Source organism: Cebus imitator, unplaced genomic scaffold (genome assembly GCF_001604975.1).
Source record: "Cebus imitator isolate Cc_AM_T3 unplaced genomic scaffold, Cebus_imitator-1.0 Scaffold915, whole genome shotgun sequence".
NCBI lineage: Eukaryota > Metazoa > Chordata > Mammalia > Primates > Cebidae > Cebus > Cebus imitator.
In genome coordinates this window covers 1-18,833 of record NW_016108230.1, presented here as the reverse complement: position 1 = coordinate 18,833, position 18,833 = coordinate 1, and the positions used below count along the sequence as shown (strand labels likewise).

Here is an 18,833-nt window from a genome sequence, read left to right as displayed (position 1 = left end):
TCACCTGCCCCCAGGGTGGAGCTGCCTGTGGCCTTGCACCTCCCCTCCCCAGAGGCCGGTGCCTGCCTCCCAGTCCTCCTGGATGGGGCAGGGGTTACCGTCTCCTGTTCGCCAAGCTTCTCCTGCAGCTCCTTTCCTTCCTGCTCCAAATGTAGTGCGCTCCTGTTCTCGTTCTTCTGGACAGAGAGAAGCAATCAGCGGCCACCCACTGCAGCTGGAGACCCCAGAACTTGGTGTCTGCCTCCCATGGCACCGGGAAGGGTGGAGGCAGGTTAGACAAATTGTCTCCTTTCTCCCACAGCCATCAGAGCAGGGCTGTACTCACAGGTGCCTTTAGAAGCCTCATTTCATACACTCCCCCATTTTACAGGTGGGAAAACAAAGTTCCGGAGGACTGGGGAGGAGAGCAGGGTCCCCAGGTGGGCAACACACCAGCTCCTCCTCCTGCTCCTGGAGCCCCTCCTGCTCAAGAAGCCTCTCCTCCTGTTCTCTCAGCCTCACCTCCTGCTCCCGGAGCCGCATTTTCGCCTCCTGCAGTCTCTCCTGTTCCCGCAGCTCATCTCTCAGGTACTTGGTTTCAGTTTTTAGGTTCTTCTCCAAGTCAGAGTGCCCTGCTGGGTGCTTCAGGATTGGGGGTTCAGCTGAGAAAGGAAGCAGACAATAAGGGCCTCTGGATTCTCAAAACAAAAAACTCTTCTTGGTGCACAGCTCCTCTCAGGCTCCCCAAACCTGGCCTCACTGCTAATGATTCCTCGCACCCAAATGGTAGCCAGTCTTCCAAGCCACTTTCACATAGAGAGCACTGTGGGTGGCTGGCAACGGGCATTCCTCCCTCTGCTGATGGGGACACTGAGGCTCATGGAGATTACAAGACTTGCTGTCTCCTGGCACAGACCTCTTTCCCTCTGCCTCAAAGCCCTTCCAGCCACCCACCTCCCTGGGGCACTCTGAGCCACCCCCACAGCCCTCTGATGACAGTCCTGCTCTCTGGTCATGCCAGCCTCATCTTACCCAGATGGTTTTGTAGGTGGGCAAGGCTCCCCTTCAGCTTCTCAATTTTAATTGCGTCCTGTCTTTTCTCCATTTTGAATATTTCAATCTGCCCAAAGCACAGGGGGAAAGGGCTCTGGAGAGAGGGGCTGGTGGCTGGACAGGCTACCATCTCCCTCTCCGCCCCCAGCTCCACAAAGCCCAGTCCCGTGACCACCCCTGGCTGGACTATTCTCATTTTACAGATGCCCAGGAAGATCCAGTGAGCCATCTAAGGTGGGGAGCTGAAGGGTCAGCTCTCACTTCTCCTGCCATTTTCAGCAATTCCTGCTGCCACTGCGCCCTCTCTGTTTTGAGCTCTTGAGCGTAGGCGTCTCTTTCTAGCTGAGCTTTCTTAAGAGACTCCGTCACCTGTAAGAATGGACCCAGAAGTTAGGAAGGGCTGTCACTGGTCCTCACCTGCTCCTGGCCACCTGGGGACATCTTCCTTCCACATCCCTCCCTCTGCAAAGTCTCACCTCTGCCACCTGTGCTTTTAGCAGTTCCCGCTCCTGTAGAAACTGCTGTAAATGCTGCTCAAGGACTGCTCCACAGCGGCTCGAGGGCTGGAGGGTGGAGAGGGAGAAGCTTCAATCTGGAGAGCCTGGGCCATTCCACACAGTGCCCCTTAAAAGGGCTAGGGCTGGGCTTAATGCACAACTCAGACAGTAAAGATCAAGGCATTTCCAATCCTGTAGTCTGGATTTTAAAAGAACTCAGTAAAGTTGGAAGGCACAGGGAAAGAGGTCACATTTACGGCTGGCTAACAGAGGCCCAGAGAGATCAGATCATATTCTATGTTATTCCTGTTACTACTACCGCTGTTGAAACCTTTATTGAGTGCGTCACCAGGTAGTGTGCTAACAATCCCATTTAACCTCACAGCCACGATGTGAGGCAGTTACTACCATTACCTCTAGTGTGTAGATAGAAAACATGGAGTATTAGAGGTTAGGTGGCTGCCTAAGATCACTTAGACAGAGCTGGGATTTGAACACCCAGGCCCATGGGATCCTCTAAGTCCATTTTTTTTCCTGCTGGGGGTGGGAGCACAGGGAGGAAGGAAGAAATGAATTTTTTCTTCACTTTTTGAAAAAATGATACATTCTCATAGTCCAAAACTGAGAAGGTACAGAAGGGAAGTATCTCTCAGCCACCTGTGCTCTCTCCTGAGTTTTTTACAAATCCTTGCAGACATGTTTTATGTATATTATCACAGTACACACACACACACACACACACACAGACACATTTCCTCTCTCTACACAAATGGTGACATACTAAAACTACTCTTCTGAACCTTCAGAGTCCAAGTACCCAGTCCCCCACCTAGGACTTGGCCATGGCCACAGCCAAGTAATGGCAGGGAGGGAATTTGGCCTCTGAGCTCTGCGTCCAGTGCTGGCTCCCCATAGCACCCTTCAACTCACCCACAGCAGCCCCAAGGGGAAACTGGAGCCCAGGATTGGCAGCGTGGAATCAGGGGGCCCCACTGGACTCTTACCAATAAGTCAATGGTGTTATTCAGTTCGCTGGTTGTGACGGAGCTCGAGTCCAGGGCTATTTGTAGTTGCTGTGCGCTCTGAGGCACCTGCAGAGAGGAGGAGTTGGGGGAGGATTGGGGGATAGGTAGAGAGAATGATCATTAGGGTTGGGGTGTGTGAGGGCTGTCTCGGCTGGCAGAGGGTCACCCAGCCGCCACTGTGGGAGGAGGGTGGAGGGCTGGCCTGCAGGGTCACTGTACCTCAGCTCAGGGCCTCTTACCTCTGGATCTTTCATGGTGGCACATGGTGCAGGGCCCTCCTTGGGACCACCTGCTGCTGACTACAAGAGATGAGAGTGCACATGGAGATGTTCTGTCCCCTCAGTGTCCAAGCCTCTGAATTCCTTTCCTCCCCATCAGCTGGCAGCACTTCCTGTTCTGCCTCTCGGACCCTTTGTCCCAGAACTCCTCTGTGCCAGCTCCTCTCATGGTGCTTATCTCCCACCATCCCACCCTGGGGCCCTTTCAGTGACTCTTAAAGGGACAGCCTGACAGCAAATGGCTGTTCTCATTGGGCTGGCTTCCCCTTGAGACTGGGGATGAGGAAAACCAAACAGCAAGGACCCTTTCCTGGGTGTCCTGGGTGTTTACAGCGGGCCATGTACTAGGGATTAACAAAAATACAACAGCGATAACGAATCTCATTTCACCCTCACAAATGGAAGTCAGACAATACCGCCTCTATTTTACAGATGTGAAAGGAGAGGCCCAAAAAGCTCCAGCAACTTGCCCTAAGTCATATCCCTAGCAGATGGAGAGGCAGGATTCAAACCCAGAATTCCTAACCAGTACCCAGAAGTTCTTCCACAATCTTACCAATTACCCTCTACTGCCCCTTGGGCCCCTTTTCCCCAGAAGTGTGGCCAGCCAAGACTCACATGGCATGGTGACTGGCAACCATCAGAAGTGCCTGTCTCAGGGCTATTGTTGTTTCTTTTCTTTCTCCGTCTCACTCGTGTTGGAACAGCAGGGCTGTTTCTTTGTTGAAATTCTTTTAACTGTGAGAAATAGAGCAGTAATACCCATGAGAACGACAAACCCCTACAGTCATAAGCTACATTACAGTTTTTACAAAATACTGTTACACAACATCTGATTTAATGCCACCAACAAATCTATAAGGTGTTGTCACAATCACTAAGTGACCGAGAGAGACTGATATCATAGCAAAAACAAAAAGAAAAAAAGAAAAATAAGAAAAAGCAATACTAGACTTTAAACTAATTCCTCTGACTCCAAGCTCTGGGGTTTTGCCATGAATCAGCCACTGCCAGAGACCAAAACCACAGGCAGAGGTAGAAAAGTCAACATGAAGTAGACAGGAACTGTACGCTGTGTGGTTTAGAGTCATACAACCTCACATGTCTGTTAGTGTTAAGAAGAGCACCAGCACCTCTCACACTTTTATATCAATGTGTCCTCATGGCAGAAGGCAGCCTTTCTGTCAAATCTGGGAATTCATCAGAAAGAGGACAACCCAAGTCTCATTTCAGACAGAAGTCTGGTATACTCTTAGAAACTGATGTGACTGTCATCCCTAAGTACATTAATGTTTTTGCTCTCTCAAGAGACTCAAGGGAAACTGATGTTTCAGAAAGATGTCTCATGTTTATCCCTTGGCATTCACAGTAGCCTAAGTTGAGATGATATGAGGAAGATTCAAGCTGTTCAGTTTCAATTTCCCAAGATCTGTTCCACAGAAGATGAGCAGATCTCACTCCAGAGGCCACTGACTGAAGGGCAGTCTGGTCCCAGAACCATGGAGAATTTGAAGATGAGGTGGAGAACTCAGAAAGAAACGTGAAAGTCTCCCTGGAGAGTAGAAGCCTGAGAGAAAACCAAACCAAACCCATTCTCCCACTGCCACCCAGAGACACTGTCAATGTTTTGAGCTCATGGGGGAAGTGTAGGCTTTGTCTACACTTTTCAATGTCTATGTTAATATCAGTGTCTATGTTAAGGGAGTGGGGCAGCCTGAAACCTCTTGCTCCTAGGTCCCATAGTCCCTATTCCCCTTCCAGTTGGAAATTTGTGCAGGGACCAGAAGAGCCAGAAATGGGATGAGAATGCTTAGGAGACTGAGTCCTAAGATCGAAGGCCGGTCTTGTAGCAGTACTGATGGTTCCCAGGGAGATTGTGACATCACTACATTCCACTCCTCCTGGGGGAGGGGACCACATCAAGGAGATGCCTGAGTCACTGCTCCATGATCGGGGAGGGGGGTGAAGGGCTGGGACCCAGGTCCTTGGAGACGCCAGCCCAAAGAGCACAGGGAAGTCACACTGGGGGTGCAGAATGGGAGCGCAGAGTCTGCAGTAGGGAGCCCCAGGAGTCACCAGCCCAAAGTCACCCAGAAATGACTGGTGAGGGTGGGGGCTGGGAGACCCAGGTCCTTAGAGACATGAGCCCACAGGGCCCAGGGAGTTCAGACATGGGGCAGTAAAAGGTGAGGCCCAAGTAGGGAGCAGGGAGCCTGAGGGGTTACACATCCAAAGTCACCCTGGGGTGATTGGCAAGGGTAGGGGCTGGGCTCATTGCTGAAGGGGTGGGGCTGACTGAGAAGATGTTGGTAGGGGGAGCCCAGAGACACCGGGGTTGGGGACCCACCCAGTCTGGTGTGTCTCAGAAGTGTTATGGACTCTGGCAGCGGTCTTGCCATCAGAGGGGATCTGTGTGCACGTTACCTTTTTCCTAGCCGAGGTTAATTTCATCTTGCGAATTTCTTCTGACATCGCCATGGTGGGTGGGCGAGGTTGGTGGGGTTGGGGAGGGAGGGGGGGTTGGGGCCACATCAGCACAATTCAAGGGAGCACTGGTAAGCAGCTCCACTCTCCTACAAGGCAGCTGTGTTGACTGAGCCAGAGGAGGCGTAACCAGGGCACCACTAGAATTTAGAATAGGGGCGTGGCCTTCATGCTCCAATCCGATTGGTCAATGAAAAAGATGGAAAGGAGGCGTGGCCAGGCAGCAAGTCCAGAGAGACCTGTGGCATCCCAATAAAAGCTGCCCCCGCAACTCCTGTCCCCGCCCACTCTGAGAGGGAGGGGCCACCCGCTCCGGGAGAGGGGAGGGGCCGGCTTTTGCTTTTAAACTTTTAAATCTACCAGAGCATGCAGCCCAGTGTTTGGGGAGGTGACTGTATGGGGAGATTACAGTGTGGGAAACTATCCTGCCTAGGCCAAGGCCTCATGGAGCCCACGGTTCCCTAGGGCCAGGAGAGCACTGGAGCGCACCCTGACACCCATTGGAAACCTGAAATCCACAACTGCAGGAGATCAGGAAAGGGGGTTCAGCCTCCAATGCACCTGCAGCCAGGTGAAACAGGTAAAGCTGGGCACTAAGCAGATCTCCTTCCTGACCTTCCTCTCCTGCCTCCTCCAAGCAGAGGAGTAGTGACAGCTGTCCATCAGCCCATTGGCTAGATTGAGGTCACTGAATCTGGGTCCCAACAGGCTAGTGTAACCCCTGACTGTCCCAGGCACGGCCCAAGGCAGTCATGTCTCTGGTGAGAACCTGGTAGACAGATGTGATGTTCCCAATGGCTCTATAAACCTCTTGTTGAGAATAATCAAGGAAATGGGCAAGACCATCATGCTCAGCCAGGAACCTGTCAGGGCCAGACAGAAGTCAGTTTGGTTCCAGGCCTGGCCCTGGAAGGGTGGTGGACTGGGGGCAGCCACAGTGAAGGGGAATGGATGGCCATGGGCTGCGTGGCCAAGGCTGTCAGCTCCTGCAGCACCTGCAGAACGTCCACCCAGGCCTGGTTCTGCACTCACGCTTCTGCCTGGAGCCACAGGTGCCTGGACAGCGGCCTGAAGTATGGATCGTGGTAGGAAAAGCACTTGTGGCCACATGTGGGCACCTAAGCATGAGACAGAGGGGCATCATGCCCCAAAGAGATCATAGAGGCCAAGAACTCAAGCAGATGTAACCCCCTGGTCCTGGGTCACATCAATTAAGTCAGAGCCCGTCCTGACCCTGAAGCTGCAGCTCAGTCTAGTTGAGACTCACACAGAGATGTCAGTGCAGGGCAGGGGGTCCGGCCCAGCCTGCAATGTCCAGCAAAGCTGTGTGCTGGACAAGAATCTCTGAAGGTGAGTCCAGGTCAAGGACAGCTGTGCCTGGGCAGGGAGTGGGGGAAATGCCCAGGGGCAGGAGGCCTGAGGACCTTTAACTAGGTGGGATGCCAGGTCAGCACGTGCAGAAGCGAAGGTGACATGGCAGCAGCTGTCTGAGGCCAGGCTATAAACCTAGGGGCTGCCTTGTCTAGCCTAAACCATGCTGCTGCCCAGTCACCATCCTTCAAACGCCAGAGGCAGGGCTGGGAGGGCCCCCAGACCCCTCTTCCCTCCTGCCCCAAGCAGGTTCTTATGCCTCACCAGAAGTAAAGTGAAGCCTTCTACGAGTCACAGACTGCCAGGTTCTCTGTCACCTGGTGGAAGGGGTGGGGGAGCTGCAGCTGGGTGAGGAAGAACCCAGGTACCAGAGCTAGAAGGGCTTTGGGAAAGCCTTGAACAGGGCCAGGACCTGAGCTCTGCCTGGCTATGGTGACTGAGCCAGGTAACCCTATGATAGTCTCAGTCTGTCACTCTGTCTCACGGGGGATGTCAGCATTATTACCTTTGGAGTCAAAGTAGGTAAGCCAGGGAAACCAGCATTCCCAGTAGGGACCAAGACCAAAGGATGGAGGGGTCTGGCCTGTCCCAGAAGGTCAGGCTGGACGACGGGCTGTATGAAGACCAGGCAGCCGAGGCCTTTGCCCTTCAGGTTAAAGGCATCTGGGTCCTCGTCTACGTCCTCATATGACATCCAGAGACCCAACCCTAGGGACAATTCCCCCCAGCTGGTAGCAGTGAGTCAATCCTGGTACTCACTCCACCAAAAAGCTCTGAAATGTGGAGGCCTGCGGGTGAGGGTAAGACTCTTCAGGAAAACTTCCTCAATGACAAGGAAGGTTTGAGCTGTGCCTTAGGGAAGTCAGAGGGGTAGGTGACAGTCCCCCTCACAAAGCCTGCCAGGGAACACAGGAGGGACACACGTGTACTGGTGGGAATGTTCTGGAAGACAGCAGGCAGCCTCCCACTGACCGATGGGACCAAGTGAGATCAGGTGGTCCACACACCAGAAGCTGGTATCCACACACGGGTGCACTTTGTTTCTTGTTTTAGAGACAGGATCTTGCTCTGTTGCCGGGGCTGGAGTGCAGTGGTGCAATCATAGCTCACTGCAGCCTTGACCTCCTGGGTTCATGCTGTCCTCCCACCTTAGCCTCCTGAGTAGCTGGGACTACAGGCGCATGTCACCATGCCTAATTTTATTTTTTGTAGAGACAGGGTCTTGCTATGTTGTGCAGGCTAGTCTCAAGCGATCTTTCCACCTCAGCCTCCCAAAACACTGGGATACAGGGACAAACCAGCACTGCTGGTTCTGCTGCTGCATTTTGGCTGCCTTGGCGCACAGGAGACATGAGCTGGGGGGGCAGAATCTGTTCCTGGACCTTTCCCAGGCCTGCACCCAGACTGACCCCTGGGCTGCAGGAGACAGGTGTGGAGAGAATGCAGTGAGGAGAGCTGGCTAGCCAGTGATGGAGACCCAGGCTGGGACTAGGAGATGGGTCTCCAACCCTCAGCCTAGTGGCCCTGCCAACTCCTTGAAAGAAATAAATAAGTGACCTAGTCTCAGGTATTCTTCTAGAGCAATGCAAAACGGACTGATACAGCCTCCACGCTTGGTGTCCACTGGACCTGATCACTCGGGGAAGGGCTGCTCTTGACTCTGCCGTTAACATCCAGACTACGACAGAGTTGTTACCCTGCTCTGCCTCAGTTTACCTCTCTCAGCTGACAGAGTAGGGATAATTGCTTCTCATGTGGGCCACAGGACAAAACAAAGCCCTGAGTCCCACAAGAAGGTAGGTGGGCCGTGTCCAAGGGAAGACAGACCTGGGAAGTATTTTATGTCCTCTGGGTGGCAGAGGGACATGGAGAAGATGCCTCCTTTGTGGGCAAAAGAGAAGGGAAGATAAACAGAGAGGCGTTGGACACCTGCCTCACCCCGACCTCCCCCACCCCACACCAGGCCCATTCCCACATAGTCCCCCAACTCAGGAGGCACCGTTCTCCTTAGGGTCGGTGGGACTTCCCAACTGAGCTGGGGAAGCTGACAGTCTGATTCATCAGGGGCAGCATGTAGTGTAGGCGATGCGCTGGACGGAGGTGGAGAGGGGACACGGGAGCCATGGTGTCAGGTCTGGGGCTGCCAACGTGGTACCTGCCCTGGTCGTGGGCAGACCACGCTGCTCCACCCTGCCACATGTGGCCTCTAATTCCAAGGCATCCGAGTTCCAGGCCAGGACTGGAGCCACACTCCCCTTGGGGACAGGGGACACAGTCCACACAGACTTCACCTGTGCTTTGGGCAAAGGCAGCTGCACAAATGAACAGGAGGGGCCCTGCTGGAGAGTTGGAATGGGCCTGGATGACTCAGACCTGCCTCTGTAACAGGTCGGTCCCAGCCTCCAGTCAGACTCCTGAGAAGAAAGCTCACTCAGCCAGGGAGTGGGGGGGCATGGCCTGCAGGCTCCCTTGAGTCTGTAGCCCCTCCTGCCCAAGTAAGCTCCCGAAAAAAAGATGCAGAAACAGCTGGTCCCGGTGGCTCACGCCTTTAAACCAGCACTTTGGGAGGCTGAGGTGGGCAGATCATGAGTTCAGGAGTTCGAGACCGGGTTGACCAACATGGTGAAACCCCGTCTCAACTTAAAAATATAAAAATTAGCCAGGCCTGGTGGCATGCACCTGTAATCCCAGCTACTTGCGAGGCTGACGCAGAAGAATTGCTTGAACCTGGGGGGCAGACGTTGCAGTGAGCCGAGTGCCCTCCAGCCTGGGTGCCAGAGTGAGACTCTTGTCTCAATCATAATAAAAAAGATGCAGAAACAGCAGGTGCTCCTCCCAGCTGCCCGCTGCTTCTTGGTGTGGCCTCAGGGAACCCGGAAGAGTCAAGGTGGGGCTGACAGCAGCTGGAGGCGGGGGAAAGCTGTGTCCCCAGGTGGATGCCCAGCAGGGACATGCAGGTGTGGGGAGTGCTGGGTCCTCAGGGCTGAGCCCTTTCTGTCCAGGGGGCCTTGGTGAAATGCCTGCTGCTGAGCTCAGCCCAAGAAGTCAGAGCCTGGTGGCAAGTAGCCTCTCTGCTTGTGAAGACAGTCCTGGGGTCGTTACCCCACTGCCCAGGCTCAAGCATCCAGGCTGTGGAAGGGCCAGCATTCAGAAAGAAGGGAACTGTGTGTGTGGGTTCCCTGGCAGTCAGGAGCCTTGGTGGACAGAGCCCCCTATGAGGGTGCAAGCCCCCTTCTCACTCCACAGTAATGCTGTGAAAAGGAATTGTAGGGTTTTGGGGTGTGGACCCTCCCCACCCCACCCATGGGACACTCTGGGTTAATTAAGTGCTGACTTTGGTCTCGCCTCCCCCACGTGCTCCTTGGGGTCTGTTGGGTCCCCACGTCCAACCCCAGGAGTCCCTCTCTCCTGGGCCTCAGCCCATGCAATACTCTTTGCCCTGGAGACTTCTTGAGGCCCCCACCTGGGACCCAGCCAGTAGACAGGAGGCCACCTGGGGCCCTCGGGAGTCTTTGTGGGAGGGGTGGGGGCTCCATGGAGCCCACAGAGAACTCTTAGGGGTGTGGGAGTGATTTTATCTCCTGCCAGTAGGAGGTGGAGAGCCCAGGATACACTCCCCCCAGGGAGGCTGCTCCTCCATTCAAAACAGTTGCCAAAATGTAGGTGCCTCCTTCCCTGACCCGTACTGAGGCAACCAGGCTCTCAGACAGGGCACATGCCCAGGGAGCAGGCTCAGGTCATCCTGGAGAAGCAGCTCTGTTGATCCTCCCTGCCAAGCTCCAACCTCACTCAGCACACAGGCCAGGGTCCCAGAGAAAAGCCCACCACCCACCACCACCCCTGCCTTAGGCAGTGGGAAAGGAACAGTTCTGTGTCTCCGTTCCCGCTTTCACCTTTCAGGGGCGTCTGGATGGCCGATGGGAAAGACCAGGAAGAGCCCGATTCTGCCCAATTGTGGCAGGCATCTGAATGCTCCGGGAGGGCTGGATTGGGCCTCGCGGAGGGTTCTTCCGCCTCCCACCTTCCCTACCTGAGGCTCGGGGCTCCCCAGAAGCTACAACCCAACCTGGGGCAGCCCAAAGTCTCCAGTGGAGGGGAAGGTGAACGGATCGGTCTCTATCCCCTTTCCCCTACCCGCCCTGAGCATGACTCTGGTGCCTGAGGCCCACAGCTGAGTTCACTTTGAGACTGCACCCGACCTGGCGGGCTTCCGGGTGTCCCCAAGCCCCTCCCGGCGGGCTGAGACGCACGTGCATCCAGCAGGCTGACACACAGGCCGCCGCCAAGCATGCAAACCCGTGCCTGCAGGTCCGTGCATGGCCCACATCTGCACACATGCCATTCCAGAACCGCGCTCTCCCTTGCTAGGCCCCGGCACACGTGTTCACGCAGGAAAGCCCACGCACCCAGCCGGCCCCACACCTACGCCCGCAGACCGGCGGGAGGTCCGGGAGCAGGGGCGGCCTGGCCGAGGGGTCCGGGCAGCGTCTGCCTCAGGGCGATCCCGCCAGCCTGGGCTGAGGCCGGAGGGTGAGTCAAGACCTCGGCCTTTCCAAGTGCTGGGACAGCCCTGAGCCGTTGTGCCTCCCGTTTCTTTTTTTTTGAATTTGCTCTGTGACCCAGGCTGGAGTGCAATGCTGTGGTCACGCCTGGCTGCAGCGTGAACCTCCTGGGCACAAGCGAGCCTCCCACCTCAGCCTGTAAGCCTGAGCCATTGTGCCCATCCCTTTTTTCTTCCTTTCCTTTTTTTACCCTTTGAGGTAAGGTCTTTCTGTGACCCAGGCTGGAGTGCAGCCGCTTGACCACTGCTCGCTGCAGCCTAACCTTCCTTGGCAGAAATGATCCTCCTACCTCAGCCTCTTGAATACCTTAGACCACAGGTGCACACCACCACGCCTGGCTAATTTTTTTTTTAATACAGTTGGGGTTTGGCCGTGTTGCCCAGCCTGGTCTCAAATTCCTGATCTCAAGTCATGTGCTCACCTCGGCTTCCCAAAGTGCTGACAGGCGTGAGCCCTTTTTTCTTATTTATTTATTTATTGAGATCAGGTCTCTCTCTGTTGCTTAGGCTGGAGTGCAGTGTCATGATCCCGGCTTGTTACAGCCTCAACCTCTTTGGCTAAACAATCCTCCCACCTCAGTCTCTTGAACAGCTGGGACCACAGCTGCACCCCACCACGCCTGGCTATTTGTATTTTTGGTAGACATGGGGTTTTGTCATGTTGACCAGTCTGGTCTTGAACTCCTGAAATGAGGTGATCTGGCCACCTCAACCTTCAAAAGTGCTGTGTTACAGGCGTAAGCCACTGTGTGCAGCCCTTTCTTCTTTTTTGTGTTTTTACTGAGATTAGGTCTTGTTCTGTTACCCAGGCGGGAGTTCAGTGACATGATCATGTCTCTCTGCAGCCTCAGTCTCCTGGGCTCAAGTGATCCTTTCACTTCAGCCTCTTGAATAGCTGGGACCACAGGTGCACACCACCACACCTGGCTAAATTTTTATCTATTTCATAGAGATGTGGCTTTGCCATATTCCCCTGTCTGGTCTCGAACTCCCTTACTCAAGTGATCTGCCCGTTTCGGCCTCCCAAACTGCTGGGTTACAGGTGTGAGCCACTGTGCCCAGCCCTATATTCTTTCTTCCCTCCCTGCCTTCCTTCCTTCTTCTTTCTTTACGTTCGGACTCACTCTGTTACCCAGGCTGGTGTGCAGTGGTGTGGGAACAGCTTGAAACAATCCTCCCAACTCAGCCTCTTGTGCAGCTAGTCTCTCCTTTCCTGGGGTAAGTGAAGTGAGGGGCTTAGTTCTGATGCGTGTTGTGGAGGCCCGGTAGTATTTGATTTGTGAGTAGGTGACAGACAGTTAATTTACTGGAGATAGGTCAGTTGACTCAAGTGTTAGTGTCAAAAGAGTCCGGAGAAGTCTTCTAGTCCAACTCTAGAGGTGAGAAGATAGTGAGGGCAGTAAGTGTTTATTGACTAATGTCCAAGACTGGTGGCCTCCTGATTTCTGACCAGTGCTGGATGTTTATCGAGAAAAATCTCTCCCAGAGTTATAGAGTCTTTTTTTTTTTTTAGATGGACAGTCGCTCTTGTTGCCTGGGCTGGAGTGCAATGGTGCGATCTCGGTTCACTGCCACCTCTGCCTCCTGGGTTCAAGCAATTCTTCTGCCTCAGCCTGTTGAGTAGCTGGGATTACAGGCATGCACCACCATGCCCAACTAATTTTCTATTTTTAGTAGAGGCAGGGTTTCTCCAAGTTGGTTAGGCTGGTCTCAAACTTGTGACCTCAGGTGCTCCGCCTGCCTCGGCCTCCCAAAGTGCTGGGATTACAAGACTGAGCCACCACGCTTGGCCTTTTCTCTCCCAGAGTTCTGGAATCTTTTCTGTATTTGACAACCTAAGAATTATGAGAACGTGAAAGCAATATTTTTGATGAAAGAATGGCTTATTTTGCCTGGTTTCAGTACAGCTCTCTTATCACCACTTTAACTGATCTGAGAGTATTTTATTAGAAAAAGGGGAAACCAGATGCTCAGAAGCAGTGCTTCTTAGGCAGGAAAGAATTTGTCCCTGGCAGCAGGTTTCTGATCTGAAACCAGATGGTGGTGGTCACACCTCAGGATGACTGTATCATGCCTCTGATTGCTTGTCGCTTTTTGGTTTGATTCTTCAGGAAATTCCCTGAGTTGTTTAATTGGTTTAAAAACTTTCTGGGCTATAAGGAGTCTGTACATCTGGAAACTTTTCCAAAGGAGCGAGCCACAGAGGGCATTGCCATGGGGATAGATTACGCCTCTTGTAAACGATTGGGCTCCAGCTATCGAGCCCTACCAAAGAGTTACCAGCAGCCCAAGTGTACCGGACGGTCTCCTCTCTGTAAAGAGGTAAGGCCTTCCCTAGCAGGGATCATCCCTGGGTCCTTAGCTCCGGAAGGGAGTGGTAGTACTAAGGATTGAGGCACAGAAACACTAATGGGTGCCCAAGCGAATCCACCAAGTTCCAGACATCTTCGTTATAGGCATCAGCCACCACGCCGGCCCCTGTTAAGTCTTTAAAAGGTTATTCAGATACTTCCTCTGACCAGAGCATTATTCTCAAGGGTAGTATTTTTTTTATTTTTTATTTTGCCTCAAGAATTCAAAGCAGCTCACCAAGTGCTGTCCCTGCTGTGCCTCTCTCTTAGTGGTAGGAAAGGCAAAAGATTCCTTTGACTAGGATGTCTCAATGTACTCCTAGATCTTCGGGCCTCTAAAATATTCCGAACATGGCAGGCTTCCAGAACTTTGTAGGGCTTAGCTCTCATCCTTCAGCATGAAGTATTTCAAAGCAGCATACTTGCTCCTTCCTCAAAATCAAGTCTAATTATTATTCTGTCATTAATATAATGGATGATGTTCTATAGAATGTCAAGATGATCAAGGTCACTGCAGACTATACTGTAACAGAAATGAGGAGCATTTAACAAATTCTTGGGATCAGGTGGTAAATGATAAAGAGAATGCATTCAACCAAAACAATAGTCTTTGGCACTCAGTGTGAGACTATTGCCAAAACAGCTTGCATTCACAAAAGAAAGAAGTGCACATTCACTATCAGTATGGAGCATTTTGCTAAAGCAACCAGCTTACTGACTTCATGTGGCTTTGGTTTCTTTCAGCATGGTGGCCTCCGCGTTGGTTATCTTCTTACACGGTAGCTCAATCCCACAGAGGCAACTATCCCCAGAAACAAGGCAGAAGCTGCATCACCTTGGTCTCGGCTGTGAGGATCACAGAGCATCCCTTCTGGGCGTTACTGGTCAAAGCAAGTAAAGTCTAGCTCAGATTCACAGGGATTGAAATTAGATTTCAGCTGAGCGTAGTGGCTCACACCTGTAATCCCAGCACTTTGAGAGGCCAGGGTGGATCACTTGAGGTCACGAGTTTGAAACCAGCCTGACCAACATAGTGAACCCCCATCTCTTCTAAAAATACAAAAAGTTAGCTAGGCATGGTAGCAGCCACCTGCAATCCCAGCTATTTGGGAGGCCGAGATTAAAGAATCGCTTGAGCCTGGGAGGCAGAAGTTGCAGTCAGCCGAGATCGTACCACTGCACTCCAGCCTGGGCAACAGAGTGAAGCTTGGTCTCAATTGAAAAAAAAAAAAAATTAGATTTCATTTCTTGGTAGAGGAATGACAAGTTTGCATTGTACAAGAGCAACTGGGATGAGAGATATTGATATTGTTGCAGGCTTCTTTAGAAAATACAATCTGTCCCATCTCTCACAGCAAAAACTGTGCTGTCCTGCTCAGGCCATGCTGAGACTTGTTCCTAGTTTTTGGAATAGAGGCAATGAGGACAGGCAGGAGTAGACCCTGGAGTAATCTTGGGGGTGGTCTGCTCAGAGGAGGACTGGGTAGTCTCTAGGAAATGGGAAGCTGTTCTCTTCAACTAATGGGGTGCAGGATACTTCTGCTGCCTGGTGGGTTCAGGGAATCTAGGGGTTCAAGGGTCTCAAGCATGTCTACCCAAATGCCTGCCTGCATCCCAGTAGTTCTAGGGACCATTTCCTTCCTCTAGGGCTATGACTTTTACATCAGAGGCCTGCCTGGACTGTGCCTTCAGTCTGCTTCGTAGTTCTGTTACTCTTGCAATGAAACCCTGAGTGTCATTTTTTTAGAACAGTCTGTTCTCTGCTTGCAGGAAATGGAGATTTTTTTTAGACGGAGTGTGGCTCTCTGTCGCCCAGGCTAGAGTGCAGTGGCATGATCTCAGCTCACTACCTCTGACTCCTATGTTCAAGGGATTCTCCCGCCTCAGCCTCCCAAATAGTTGGGATTATAGGCATGTGCCACTATGCCTGGCTAATTTTTGTATTTTTAGTAGAGACAGGGTTTCACCACGTTGGCCAGGCTGGTTTTGAACTCCTGACCTCAAGTGATCCACCTGCCTCAGCCCCCCGAAGTGCTGGGATTACAGGCAAGAGCCACTACGCCTGGCTAAGGAAATGGAGATCACTCTTTAGTTCCTTCCAAAAAGGCCTCTGGCTTTCACTACTATGCTCTGAATCGACAGTTGGATGACGTAAACCTCTTTCTTCTTTCCCAATTCTTCTAAGGCAATTAACAAGAACAAGACAGCTCTTCAATTCCTGTGATTATCACAACCCATATCCTTCAGGAGAATTAGCACGACTGCAGAAGGTACGCTTCTCTTTTCGCCTTTACCTCATCCAAGTACACCCTGGGTCAAGTGTAGGCAACGGGAATTCTTCAAAGTGCCAGGGTTTGTCACCACCTTACTCACCACCACCAGTGGGGTTTTTGCTGCCTCCATACCACTGAGAATATACTTTCCGTAGTCACTTCCAGTACCTGTTATCTCCATTTGAGTTCCTCTAAAATCAGACCTTGTGACAAGCTTTGAATACAGGAGTTTATCTTGGAGAGGATCCCAGCTAGAGCAAGTGAGTTAGTGTGGAGTGAGAGAGGTGAAATAGAAAATTGAATTGATGCATGGGTTATCACTGTGGGCAATCGGGGCTCAGTCCCATTTGGGACCTCTCAGGAACCACACAAAATGCCCTATAATAGTCCCAGCAAGGTACGGGATGGTTGGATATTAATCCACCGACCCTCATTCTTCATGGGTTGAGGGGTGCTCAGTGCTCAGCAATTCTAGGATACCTTGTGAGGGTGGGGCAAGCTCTTGTACTGGAGGAAATCCTCAGTCAGAGAAGCAGAATGAGGCAGGTGCTTGAATGGGGAAGCCATCAGCATGCTTAGGATTCCTAAGTTCACTGCAGCTGCAGGTCAACTCAGTCAAGGGGACATGGGGAAGAGCATCAAGACAGTCTGCTACCTGATCTTCAGTAATTCATATGAAAAAATCAGGAGGCAGTCCCTGTTACACATTGTGGACTGAATACATGTGTTTATCACAACTCCATCCTGAAGCCTCTCTGAAATGACTGAAAAGGAATAAAAATAATCTTTTTTTCTATTTTGAAACAGAGTCTCGCTTCATCATCCAGGCTGGAGTACAGCAGTGCGATCTTGGCTCACTGCAACCTCCGCCTCCTGGGTTTAAGGGATTCTCCTGCCTCAGCCTCCTCAGTAGCTGGGATCACAGGCGTGTGCCACCATGCCCGCCTAATTTTTGTATTTTTAGTAGAGATGGGTTTTATCATGTTGGCCAGGCTGGTCTTGAACTCCTGACATCAGGGGATCTACCTGCCTCAGCCTCCCAAAGAGAGCCACCATCCCCAGACCGAATAAAAACAATCTTATGAAACCTGGAAGGATACAGAGAATGGAACAGGCAACAGCAGACAAGAGGTAGCAACAACATGTTGGAAGACGGAAGGCAGATGGGTGAGCAGTAACAAAGTTAGCAGAGCAGCAAGAAAGTTTGCTTTGCTGTGAAAAATATCAGAAAGCAAAAGCAACATAGGGTGTTTGCAGCAGAGGCTGTTCCTACCATACTGATGTCACCTGGGATCCCTCTGCGTTCTCTGTGTAGACCAGCTGAATTCCAGCGTGCATTCTTTCACAAAACCAGCATGCTGTTGGAAGATACAAGAGAGCTAGAAGTGCCTGGGGATTTATGTCCCTTCCCTCCTGTCACAGCCCTTAGCCAATGATTGATGAGGGTGGGGACAGACATACTCCAGCTCTTTTGCCCTCTTACTGAAATGACTCTGAGGTGTGACATGCGATGTTCCCCAAGCCCTCTGCAGGAATGAATCGAAATTGCCTACCATGGGACTTGGCTCGGTTGTACCCTTACATGGCCTCTTCCTACTCCTGCTTCCTCACTTCTCTTTTCCTGGGAATATTTCCTAATAAGTCACTTTCATGTGCATTTTCCTCTAGTGCAGCACTGCTTTACGATACTTTGTTTCAGTGATGTAGGGGTGTGTGTGCGCGCGCACACGCATGTGTCTGCGTGTCTGTGTGTGCACGTGCATGCACTGGGTTATCATTTAACATAAATTTCTTATCATGAAGCCAGTTTGAAAGCCACTGTTCTATACCACATTACCTGCCGATTTGTGTTTAGTTCACTGGGCTGAAAATTTTCCTTGATGTCCCAAAATAAGAACCGTAGATCAGATTCCAAATCTTACTGTTTGTTTGAGCAGAGTGACTTAAAATACATTAAATAAGAATGTAGGTTGGGTGTAGTGGCTCACACCTGTAATCCCAGCACTTTGAAAGACTGAGGCAGGTGGATCACTTGAGGTCAGGAGTTTGAGAACAGGCTGGCCAATATGGTGAAATCCTGCCTCTACTAAAAAATATATATATATACAAAACAATTAGCCAGGTATGGTGGCATGCACCTGTAGTCCCAGCTACTCAGGAGGCTGAGGTAGGAGGAACGCTTGAACCTGGGAGGCGGAGGTAGCAGTGAGCTGAGATTGCACCACTACACTCCAGCCTGGGTGACACAGTGAGGCTTTGTCTCAAAACAAACAAACAAACAAAAGTATTAGTTATGACTCTCAAGAATGAGTCAACTTTGACACCATTGGCTGGTCTGGTCTTTGACCTTTGGGCAGCCAACCCTGCTAAATAGTTTTCAAAGTCCAGGCATCCCTTTAAGGTTGATACATGTGGCATAAAGGTTGTGAGAGTTGATTGTAAATTTTTTGCACAGTAGCAGAAAGAAGACCAAGTTTGCTTTGTAGCAGAGCCAGAAGGTGTGCCTGAGCACAGGGCGGGACAGTCAGCCCAGGACTCTGGCCCTTGGCTTGGCTTGGATGGAGACAGGTGAGGTGTACAGAATTGCCCTGCATTCACCCCCAAAGACAAGGTAGTTAAGAGAAGGGAAGAGAACACACCGCATACTCACTAACAACCAGTGAGACCTCGCAAAGAGGTCACACAGATTCTGTCTGTCAGATTTGTGGGGATCCCAGGGCGGGCCTGACTGCCAGAATCCACTGGAGGCCATGAGTGGAGGGCTGAGAACATCATAAGTGCAGTGGAGATGAAATCTGGAAGGAAGTGCAAAGGAAAGGGCAGGAGACTCACCTTCCCAGGAAGCCGTGGGATCCCTGCCATTATGTGTGTCCATTGATAATCCTTATTTTGTCAGGGCATGATGTAATATTGTCTACATGTTTAGAAAAGAGCAAAAATATGTTGAAAAATCTGATGGAA

The 18,833-nt window shown here is 51.7% G+C and overlaps 1 protein-coding gene and 1 long non-coding RNA gene across 5 annotated transcripts in view; one reads left to right on the top strand and one right to left on the bottom strand.

Annotated features, from left to right (window-relative positions):
- LOC108298198 (golgin subfamily A member 2-like) overlaps positions 1–18,825 on the bottom strand; it is a 22,615-nt gene extending 3,790 nt beyond the window's left edge. The window contains exons 1-10 of one of the 4 annotated variants that reach the window (XM_037735692.1): positions 18,523–18,825; positions 17,146–17,230; positions 3,451–3,570; positions 2,794–2,853; positions 2,534–2,620; positions 1,509–1,595; positions 1,294–1,401; positions 1,012–1,099; positions 502–641; positions 99–176 (exon numbers count right to left, since the gene is read on the bottom strand). In XM_037735692.1, coding sequence (XP_037591620.1) covers positions 99–176; positions 502–641; positions 1,012–1,099; positions 1,294–1,401; positions 1,509–1,595; positions 2,534–2,620; positions 2,794–2,853; positions 3,451–3,570; positions 17,146–17,148 — 771 coding nt within the window. In that variant the 5' untranslated portion in view covers positions 17,149–17,230; positions 18,523–18,825. Of the gene's footprint in view, positions 1–98; positions 177–501; positions 642–1,011; positions 1,100–1,293; positions 1,402–1,508; positions 1,596–2,533; positions 2,621–2,793; positions 2,854–3,450; positions 3,571–17,145; positions 17,938–18,522 lie in introns of those variants that run through there. The other 3 variants (XM_037735695.1, XM_037735693.1, XM_037735694.1) reach the window with 3 other exon arrangements.
- Positions 12,081–13,561, top strand: LOC108298199. The gene is made up of 2 exons (XR_001822482.1): positions 12,081–12,466; positions 13,360–13,561. It is a non-coding gene; the product is annotated as an uncharacterized LOC108298199 (long non-coding RNA).
- Positions 18,826–18,833: the final 8 nt, after the last annotated feature.